General features: G+C 38.1%; 1 protein-coding gene across 2 annotated transcripts in view; it reads right to left on the bottom strand.

Annotated features, from left to right (window-relative positions):
* Nucleotides 1–11,571, bottom strand: part of mpp7b (MAGUK p55 scaffold protein 7b) — a 61,530-nt gene extending 49,959 nt beyond the window's left edge. Inside the window, exons 1-6 of one of the 2 annotated variants that reach the window (XM_084118823.1) lie at nucleotides 11,478–11,571; nucleotides 11,287–11,391; nucleotides 11,002–11,058; nucleotides 9,739–9,815; nucleotides 7,283–7,401; nucleotides 3,411–3,488 (exon numbers count right to left, since the gene is read on the bottom strand). In XM_084118823.1, the coding sequence (XP_083974949.1) occupies nucleotides 3,411–3,488; nucleotides 7,283–7,401; nucleotides 9,739–9,766 (225 nt within the window). In that variant the 5' untranslated portion in view covers nucleotides 9,767–9,815; nucleotides 11,002–11,058; nucleotides 11,287–11,391; nucleotides 11,478–11,571. Of the gene's footprint in view, nucleotides 1–3,410; nucleotides 3,489–7,282; nucleotides 7,402–9,738; nucleotides 9,816–11,001; nucleotides 11,109–11,286; nucleotides 11,392–11,477 lie in introns of those variants that run through there. The other variant, XM_084118822.1, reaches the window with a different exon arrangement.

An 11,571-nucleotide genomic window follows, 5' to 3' on the forward strand; every position in this document is an offset into this window, starting at 1 on the left:
AAAATATCAAAACTGCATATTGGCTGATTTTACTTGATCAAACTTACAGTAAAAACCAAATCAGCATATTAGAATGATTTCTGAATGATCATGTGACACTGAAGAATGAAGTAATGATGCTGAAAATTCAGCTTTTTTTGCCATAAAATGATGGTGCAAAAATGACTGATTCGCATGATGCTTCCAAGACTATCAAATGGAAACATAAACTTATGGGAGCATCCAATGACAACTGGATCTAAGTCTTCAGATGACACACAGCTCATATCACCATGACTTACTGGAACACAACACATGAAATAAGCATATTTGCATTTGAGAGTGTTTCTTGCATTATATGACATGGAAGACATTTACTCGTCCAGTGCGGCTTCATAGTGAAATCAATGTGACAATCGATGAAGCAAGTGGCTGTTGCACCAACTGGTTCAGGTCAATGGCCATGTTTATTGATGAGTGCAGCTTTCTCCTTTCTCAGATTCATAAGCAGAGTCAACAGTAACCCATTATTAATGTTGCATTTCTCCAAAACACTGGTTTAGTCTCCCAAGGCGTGTCTCACAAAGCAGGTTGAGGAAACTCACAAATGACTAATGATTTGATCCTGATTTATCAGTTAACTATGATTAACCATAATGAGTGTTTCACATGAAGTGTGACATTTACGAACATCATGTGAAACAGAAGAAAGTCGGTGCGATTAAATTCTCATCTGATGATTGTAAATTTTTAATGTAAATTAAAATGCTTACACATGTTGTTAAACTTTCAATTCATACATGATCATGCAGTTCTTGAAAATATACAAATGTCATTAAACTTCATAGTACCTAATGGACTTTTTTTTTTTTTACAAGTACAAATGCAAAAAGGTGTTTGGTAGCTATGAGTGATCTGGATTCAACAGAAAACTGAACAATATAAGAATGACTGGTCTTACTTTATATTAGGTGTCTTTAACATGCATAATAATAATAATTAGATACAATTTACTTATTGTGTTCATGTACTATTTCCAGAACACTCAGGTTTGGTGTATGGGTAGGTTTAAGGGTATAAACCCTAAACTTATTAACAGTGCACAATGGTCAATTTAATACTATAAGGGAATATTAAGGATATGTTTAAGGATATAGTATACTAAGTGTTGAGGCAATAAAAACATGTTTTGCACCCAAATGAAACCATGTGTCGTTGTTGTCTTTAGCTAGCATTTAGCTAAACTTAGCTATTACACAAACCTTGTTACAGCTAAAATGCACATAAAGGTATTTAATGATTAGTAAACATTTATAAACATTTACAAATAATGAACAGTTTCAACTTTAGATTGGGGTCTGCAAAAACATGAACAAATAATTAATAAATGGCTGCCCATAAAGGAACTAAATGATTAGTAAAGGTATGAAGGGCGATCTGAGGATTACAGTGGGAGCTCTTCCTCCGGGTGAATCCCTGTGGCCCCCCACTCCTCTTTTCCATCACAGGCTGTGGAGCTTCCGGCTGTGGTTGCTGGGCCTTCTCATGAAGGCCCCAGCATCTCATTCAGGGTTTCTGCAGAAGACCGGATGTCGATCTCTGCATCGAAGGGTGGGCTAGAGTCCTCTGGGGATAAAGATTTGGCTGCGCTGCCCCCTTCGGGGAGAGTAGCGTTGTTCGAGTCCAACCGGAGCTGACTGCCATGCTTTCCAACCCTCCACCGTGTCCAGAACCTTCTCCTCTTCCCGGAAGTGCACAAGGAGGTCACGAAGTCATGGAAGGCACCAGAAACTGCTCAGCTGCCTCCTCCGCTCTCACTACTCTTGATGGCAGGGCGGTCAAAATGTACGTGGAGATCCCACCGGTGGAGTGTGCAGTTGCGGTGCAATTGTGTCTGCAAAACGCTGCCACCTGGCGGGGTCGTCCACGTCTCCCATCCAAGGCTTTTAAGTTTTTCTGCACTCACATCCAAGGCTTACAGTGCCACTGGACAGGCCCCCTCCGCCCTGCATGCCATGGCCCTCCTGCAAGTATACCAGGACAAGGAACTAAAAGAGCTGCACAAGGGTAGTTCTGACCCCGGGTTGATGCAGGAGCGGGTACAGCGACGGACCTCGGCCTCCGGGCGACGAAAGTCACTGCGCGGTCCTAGGGGCAGACGATGTCCAGCCTAGTGGTCCAGGAGCACCATCTCTGGCTGAGCCTGGCCGAGATGAAGGAGGTCGACAAAGTTCGCTTTCTCGACTCCCCCATCTTCCAAGCCGGCCTCTTCGGCAATTCTCGGCAGTACAGAAGCAGACGGAGGCGATCAAACACATCCTGCCTTGTCAGTTTGAGGCTGCCCCCCGCCCCGCCTGCTTGTCACCAAGGGCGTTGAGGAAGTTAGAATCATTTGAAACATCAGAGATTGACATTCTCCGTGCACAGCCCTGTCCCTTCTTCTGTCACAACAGGTGAGGAAGGACCAGGAGGCTTGCTCGGTGCTCGGAAGGGGCAGCAGTGGTGGCGTCTTCCTAATTCGTCAATCATTTAGACATAACGTCGAGTGTGACTGACTAATAGGGAAGGAGGAAGGAGGAAATGGAGACGTTACGCCCCGTCGCCACAATTCCTGTACCTCCTCTGGCACGGCCGGGACCCAGTCTCAGCTCCTCAGCGGAAAACTTAATGTGAGAATTCGCACGCTGCCTTATATACCCGGAAGCAGGGGAGCGGCTGCAAATCTCACTTGCCAATGTGCATTGGCTTGTTTTGTTACTACTCGAAGGTGATTGGGCTCTCAGGCGAGATCCCAGTTCGTCAGTCGTTCTGACGTAACATCATCGTTCCCTCCTTCAGGGAACGGGGACGATCTTCATAAGCTTTAAAAAAGGTTTTTGTTTTTCACATTCACAATGGTACACACACATACATAGCATGACATAATATACATTTTAGATAATAAATAATCGGAGTTTTTTTTCCCAATCTTTCCCTACTTCCTGAGACAGGCCTCTGACCATCATTACGTAGCATTATTGGCTCAACCAATGGTGCAAGTTTAGGGCAGGACTAATTGTTTGTCCTACCAGGGGCAGATAAAAAGGGGTGTTGGGGAAACTTCTTTGAAACTTTTTTTTTATTTCTGTTTCATCATGTTGGTGGTTATACACTGCGGTTTTAAAGAGTTAAGGGAAAACCAGGTCATTTTGGGCATGTATACACAAAAATGCAGTTTTGGCCTTAGGAGTCGCCAAATTATTTCATTAAAAAAATAACACAATAAATAAGTGAGTGTCTGTGAGGCTGCATGTGCAGCACAAATATTTATGTGACTCTGGAGTGTTCACTATAGTAATCCCTTCCAGTACACTTCAAACCGACAACACTAAACAGACTACAGGTCCTGCAACTGAATCTCGTCCCACTAGATGCCCCAGAGGAGAACTTACGTCCTGAGCCAGGCCCTGTGTGCTATCCAGCAGCGGAGCAGGCCGCTGGGCCCTGTACTTCTGCAGCCTGTCATAGACCTGTGAGAAGAGGAGAAGTGGCGTTAGGCTGTCGTCCAATGCCCAGAGGGTTAGTGCTCACCCCTTTGACCTTCACCCTTGAAATTCATCTAGTAGCAAAATGTTTCTCTGTATTTTGTGAGTAATATATCACACAGTCTGATGAGCAAAAGTAACCAAAAGGTAATTTAGCAGTCAAATACAAACTAACATTAAAGGCTGAGGAGTTTTGGGTGTTTATCGGTCTGTCCATCCACTTGGCTCCACTTTATGTGCGGCATAAGCAATGGGAAAGCTATTAGAATATCAGCCAAGAAAGATGTAATCATATTTACGGCCCTCACACAGCTAACAGTACTCATAAAGAGGAACATGTTTCAAAACAGATGTATTAAGTAAAACAATTTTAATTTTTTAAAAGATGATATCACACACTAAATCCAGACACATTTTGGCCTGCAGGTTTGGGGCCGCATTCTACACAAAACAAGTATTTTTACAGACTTGCTGTCACTTAATGTCTCTTGTTGTTTCATAATGCAAATCCATGTGCAAAAAAGTCACAACTAACATAGAGGAAGGCCAAAAAAAAAAATGTAAATTCATATGTCTAAATAAATATGTAAAATATTTATTTCCACAATAAGAGAACTGCCATTATGTCAACCCAGTGATATGCAAAAACTACAATTTATGGAGATGTATTCTGACTCAGACCACATGCTACATTTATTTCAGATTTTTATGGTACATTTCTTGTAAAGTTTCTTCTTGTTTGTAATGGCAGTATAATTGCTTATTTTCCAACAGAAAAAGAGCTCTGATTTCCTTTACAGTCAAATGGCAGAGCCTTGGAAAAAGCAGAAACATTCTCTTTGCGCATACTTAGTATAATCCTTTAGTTGCACGTTTGTGTTCGCTGCTGCTGAGACGGACTCTGACATTAGTTGGAACTTGTTGTGTGGTGAGAATTGGTCTGAGATATTTCAGACTCATGCAGAAATGTTTTGTACAAAATAAATGAATAGCTTGCTTATTGGGGGATACCTGGCAATGTAACAAACACTTTACTTTTTAATGGCCCCTCAACAAGTGTGTGGGTGAAGTTTCAAGAATGTTTTTTTAGCATTGAATTGTGACTATACAAATATTTAGAATTATGTTATAATTATTATAGTTGCAGGTTTCTATGATCTCATTTTAATTTAAAACTACATGGAATATTTGTTCTTTTAAAATCATTAATAATCATTATTTGACTGTAATGAAGGAAAAAAGATTATAAAATTACAGAACATAATACATACACTTAATTACATACATCCACTACTATTCAAAAGTTTGAGGTTGGTAAAATTTTGTTTTAAAAATTATGGCCTCTTATGTTCACCAAGGCTGCATTTATTTTATAAAAAAATACAATAAAAATGTATATAGTAAAATATTATTATAATTTAAAAAATATATAGTAGCATTTATTTGAAATAGTTTTTAAGCAACATACACGTATTTACTGTCACTGATCACATCCTTGCTAAATAAAATATTAGTGCATTTCATTCATTCATCCATTCACTCGTTTATTCATACCAAAAATCTTGAATAAGAATAAAACGTCATAAATGTGTTTTATATCCTCTGCACATGTTTGTATAAGCATGTTTTATGATATAGCATAAAGCAGTATTCATAAATGCTACTGGTATTTAATGTAGTGCATTAAAATGATCATTGTGGCATGCATTTGTGCAAGTATTTTCTGTATGACAGAAACAGCTTTCTTGAGTAGTTCTGTAGTTTCTCTAAGGAAAGTAAAAAGTCAGATCGATTGGAAAATCTGATCCTTTCTTAGCATTAAAAGAGCAACACGGAGCAAGAGCACTGTACACTTAACAGCTCCACGTGACTCATGGAACAGAGCACCAGCAGTCCAGCTGAGCTGTGTTTGGGCTTTTATCACAGTCTCCCCTTCCCCTTCGACCTCTCCTCAACTCCCCCTCTCTCAGTGTCGCAGACAGCATGTGCTGGATTCATTAGACTCGTCTGCCAGCAAAATATGATGCTGGGTGTGCACTGACTGCAGTGTTTGGAGAACTCAGCTTGCAAAAGATTTCATCCTGAAGAAATGCCAGTGTGCCCAGTGCCCATAACTAAACAAAGTGAGTAAATGAGTGAGTGACTGAATACATGATTAAAGAAGTAGTGAGAGACTCACTCACTGAATGAATGGATGAACAGGAAAGAATTTTGAAATAACGAGTTATATAATACTGAACATGGTGAAATAAGCGAATGAGTGAGCTAATGAGTGAAATATAAAAAAATGGGAACGTATGAATAAGTTACTGAATAAATGTGAGTAGAGGCTGGTATACACTACATTACTTAAAATCATACAGATTTTAAAACATCATAAACTTGCTGACTTTGAAAATGGTTAAAGAGGAAAAGCTGCATCACACTAAACGACTGAGGGTCACAAACTACCAGACTTCCAGGTCATTCTGAATACAAACAAACTCAGAAACACGCACCTCATTGCTAGGAGACGCGTGACAGATATGAAAACAATCTTGTCACAAAGGTTTGCAGCAAGGATGGATCAAAACGCAGCAGTTACTTTATCATATATACAAATTATATACTAAGACTTAAAAACATGAACAGAACAACCAGTACACACAGACAAAATCAGACAATAAACAGGACAAACAAAGGGTTTAAATACACAAGCAAACTAAATCAAAGAAATGAGACACAGGTGATCCAACTCAATCAATCAATTAAATACCATGGAAACCAATTAACTCAGACAAAGGAAACTAAAGTCCAACTCAAGCAAACACAAACAGAGAAAATTAGACAACCCTGACAGCTCTAAATCTGTTTAATGCTACTCGTTAAATCTGTCAACTGCTACTGCCAAATCTGACTTTCTACAACTAGAGTTACATGATAACTCCTCCTGTAACATGGTCCTTGTTTGTTAGTTAAATTATAGTTTCCAGCACCATGTTGTAGTCAGTTTGTATTTTTTTCCCCTGTTAATCTGCCCATCGTTTTTCCTAGGTGTCACTTGTTTTCATGTTAGCCCTCTGTAATATATACACCTGTGTTTCCCTTGTTTGGTGTCTGGTGTTCTCCTTTATGTATGTTTATGAGTGTGTTGTGTTCAGTTCTGTTTTGCCTGCCTTGCCCCGTGACGACCAAGGAGGCCGTCTCTGAAACCTCTGCCTGCCCTGTCACGGCAACTAAAGCTGTCTCTGACTCTTTGGTCTCTCGGTCTCTCTCTCGGTCTCTCTCTCTCTCTCTCTCTCGGTCTCTCTCTCTCTCGGTCTCTCTCTCTCTCTCGGCCCCCCTGTGGTTTCGTGTGGTCACTCACTGATAGCTTCACAGTTTGTAAAACCAAGCTTAAGTACTGGCTACTATCAGAACAAATCTGCATCCACTAATGACTGTGTTGTAAATTCTTTGTTTTTATATACTGATTTTGTAATGTGTTGTGATGTTTTATGTAGTGTATGTAATATTGCATGTTTTTTTATTCGTTTACCTGCCCAGGGACAGCAGATGTAAATTAGCTGTTAGCTAACTCTGGTGCAATTACTCTTAATTGTGCATTGTCCCTGTAAAAATAAACAATAAAATAAAGTAAGCGAGTAAGCAAACTAAGAAAATGTGTAGGTGCAGGTGTATTTCTTATGGTCAAGCTAATGGAACAGCTTGATCTAAATAATTTCACCCAGTTCGAGTCGTAGCACTGGCAAACAGCAGTCACTAAAGTGGGCTGGGTGGCTGCTAAAATAAAGTCTGACCTTAATAAGCAGATGCAGAGTATTGCCCATGAGCATGTCCTGTAGAAAAGTGCTGTCCTCTGAGGTGTCCATGTGAAACTCCAGCCCATAAAGCAAAGAGGCCAGCAACCTACACACACCTGAAGATAAGGAGAGGAATATGATACTACTATTCTACTATTCTCTGAACTATTTATCTTTATCATTATGCATTTTCTTTCCTTTAAAGGCATAGTTCACCCAAAAATGAAAATTAGGTCATCATTTACTCACTCTCAAGTTGTTCAAAACCTGTATGAGTTTCTATTTCTGTTGAACAGAAAAGAAGATATTTTGAAGAATGACAGTTGACCGTAGCCAGTGACTTAAATGGTATTTTCTTTCCTACTATGGAAGTTAATGGCTACGTCAAAACTCTGGTTACCGACATTCTTCAAAATATCTTCTTTTGTTCTCAACAGAAGAAAGAAACTCACAGGTTTGGAACAAACTGAGGGTGCCGGTGAGTAAATGATGACAAAAATTACTCAAAAACAAAAACTATCTCTTTAAGTGAGCAAACAGACATGTAAATAAAGGATGTTTATGGTTTGTCTCATTCAAATGTCACCCTCTACTGGTATTAAGTAAAAGTTTGCAACTCTCACCCTCTGTATTGAAACTAAAACATGATGGTTAAATTCAGAAATAGTATATGGCTTTGGTTTTTTTACATTTTATTACTAAACTTAAGTTTAGGAGAGGTGCACCAGACTTGAAACAACATTTAAAACAGCTGAATTGACGAACTACTTCCATATACAGTGCTGGTCAGAATTATTTGCCCCCTTGGTAAATATGATCAAAGATGGCTGTAAAAAATAAATCTGCATTGTTAATCCTTTTGATATTTTATTTAAAAAATTAGCAAAAATCTAACCTTTCATTGAAGTAAAAGAATTGAAAGTGGGGGAAAAATCACATTATGAAATAAATGCTTTTCTCCAAAACACGTTGGGAACAATTATTTGCCCCCTTTTATTAAATACTTTTTGCAATCTCCTTTTGCCAAGATAACAGCTCTGAGTCTTCTCCTATAATGCCTGATGAGTTTGGAGAACACCTGACAGGAGATCAGAGACCATTCCTCCATACAGAATCTCTCCAGATCCTTCAGATTCCCAGATCCATGTTGGTGCTTCTTCTCTTCAGTTCAGCCCACTCATTTTCTATAGGGTTCAGGTCAGGGACTGGGATGGCCATTGCAGATGCTTGGTTTTGTGCTCAGTGACCCATTTGTGTTTTGATTTTGATGTTTGTTTTTGGATCACTGTCCTGTTGGAAGATGCAAACATGGCCCGTTATAAGATTTCTAGCAGAGTTTTGTCAGGTTTTGATTTTTTATCTGTTGGTATTTGATCGAATCCATGATGCCATGTATCTGAAGAAGATGTCCAGGACCTCTGGCAGAAAATTAGGCCCACATCATTAAAGATACAGCAGAAAATTCCATTTTACACATGGGGTACTTTTTTATCCCTGTGTGCACCAAACACATATTAAGTGTTTGCTGCCAAAAAAGCTATATATATTTTTTTGTTTCATCTGACCATAGAACCTGTCCCGTTTGAGGTTCCAGTAGTGTCAGTTACTTTTCAAACGTTCTATAATCAGATGAGCTTTTTGGCAGCAAACACTTAATATGTGTTTGGTGCACACAGGGATAAAAAAGTACCCCATGTGTAAAATTAAATTCTCTGCTGTATCTTTAATGATGTGGGCCTAATTTTCTGCTAGAGGTCCTGGACATCTTCTTCAGATACATGGCATCATGGACATCATGGGCATCATTCGACAGCCTGTGCTAGAAATCTTATAACGGGCCATGTTTGCATCTTCCAACAGGACAGTGATCCAAAAACAAACATCAAAATCAAAACAAAAATGGGTCACTGAGCACAAAACCAAGCATCTGCAATGGCCATCCCAGTCCCTGACCTGAACCCTATAGAAAATGAGTGGGCTGAACTGAAGAGAAGAAGCGCCAACATGAACTTGTGAATCTGAAGGATCTGGAGAGATTCTGTATGGAGGAATGGTCTCTGATCTCCTGTCAGGTGTTCTCCAAACTCATCAGGCATTATAGGAGAAAACTCAGAGCTGTTATCTTGGCAAAAGGAGGTTTCAAAAAGTATTTAACAAAAGGGGGCAAATAATTGTTCCCAACGTATTTTGGAGAAAAACATTTATTTCATAATGTGATTTCCCCCCCACTTTCTATTATTTTACTTCAATAAAAAATTTATTCTTTTTAAATAAAATATCAAAAGGATAATCAATGCAGATTTTTTTTTTTTACAGCCTTCTTTGATCATATTTACCAAGGGGCAAATAATTCTGACCAGCACTGTACCTTCTATAACGCCTCTGACATAAAGCCGCAGCCAAAGTATTCACAAGCACCAACTGCATTCATGACCCTTAAACATACTTCTCACCTCCTGATCCAGATGATGAGTTTATCATTACTCTGTGGTTTGGTGATGGTATTATTAGACAGAAGATGAAGCCCCTGCTTCCAAAGAAAAAAATAAATAATTAACATTTAAAGCAATAGACTGATATTAGTAGACATATATGAAGTTCATGATAATATCTCAAAATAAACCAAACCTAAAGATTATAATTGTGTAATTTCAAGTGGTTTCACATATGATAATACTTCCACCTAGTGGTAAATATTTCTCCTCTTGCTTTTAAGTGGAATATGAAAATATGCAATGTTATAAAAGATTTAAATTTCAAATAAAAATTATTTTACATTCAAGAATCCAGAAAGAAAATGTATCACTGTTTCCACAAACATACTAAGCAACACAACTGCTTTCAACATAAAGTTTCTTGAGCAGCAAATCAGTGTATTAGAATTTCTGATGGATCATGTGACACTGAAGACTGGAGTAATGATGCTGAAAATTCAGCTTTGCATAACAGGAATAAATTATATTTTACAATATATTAAAATATATTCAAATAGTTATTTTTCAATAGTAATATTATTTCACAACTGTACAGTCTTTGATCAAATAAATGCAGCCTTGGTGAGCATACAAGGCTTTTTTAATTGAAAAAAATATATATATATATATTGTAATTGGAACAATACATATTGCTCCTTTGTTGATTGTAAATATCTTTTACAAATATATTTTATCTTTAGATGATGCTTTTCCTTGTTTTTTTGCTTGAATGAATGAATTGAAATGGAGAAATGGAAACACATTTTTGTGCTTTCAGCTCCATTTCAATTCATTCTGTTTTTCTTATTATAAATAACCAACTATTTTATTCCATTTCAGCCTCAAAAAGAAATCTCATTTTACAATGCCATGTTATTATTTAGTTTTACTAATATAAACATCTTCTTTTGTGAGATCATTCATATTCTTTAAAGTAAAAGTAGAACATCACTTAATGTCAATATTGGAAAACTGCAATAGCACACTATTCATTTTGTAGGATTCCTACACTGTTGTATCAATGCTCGGTTCACTTGGTACTGGATTGAAAATGACACTGGCAGTGTGACCCAACATATAAAACAACACGGTATGGACTGCATTTATGCTAGGATAATTATCCCACTATATTAATCTGCTCAGACATCTCTCACTAGAGCCTATAAACAGAATTGACTGTGATTGTCACAAAAAACTCTTACTTGTATCAGAAATCAAACATTGCAATATTCAATAGCTTACCTGGCCTGCAGAATGAGGTATCAACAATGGTCTTGTCTGGTAGTTCACTTCTAAACTCTGCATGAAGGAAAAAAGAGTGACAATGGCTCATTCACATTTCAAACACTATCAGGCAGATTGGTAATCATCAACAATGACCTGAATGGAGCAGACAAGCAGAAACACTCAATAATGCAGCGCAGCATTTGACCTAATTTAGTTGTCCCCACACATACTGTAGCACAAATAAATCTTCTGCAGCAAACAAACAGGCACATTAAAATCCAACATCATTTATTGACTGACCTATTTCAAGTACCGGTAGATATCTGATAATATGGACATGTAGCGCCTTCAAGGACAGAGAAGAACTCCAGAAACTTCATCCCCTCATGTCTCTCTTGTGCTGGACTAGTTTAATGAAACTAAACTAATATTATCATTAAAATATACATATTTACTTATGTAAACCAATGTGAGCATAATTATTGGCTTACCTTAAGTCTTCGACTTCTAGGTGAAATAATTTCTGTTTCCGGTACAGACTGCATACAGTCTATGGGAATGTGACTTGACAAAGGAAAGACCGAC

This window comes from Abramis brama (assembly GCF_963993115.1).
Source record: "Abramis brama genome assembly, chromosome: 7".
Classification (NCBI taxonomy): Eukaryota; Metazoa; Chordata; class Actinopteri; order Cypriniformes; family Leuciscidae; genus Abramis; species Abramis brama.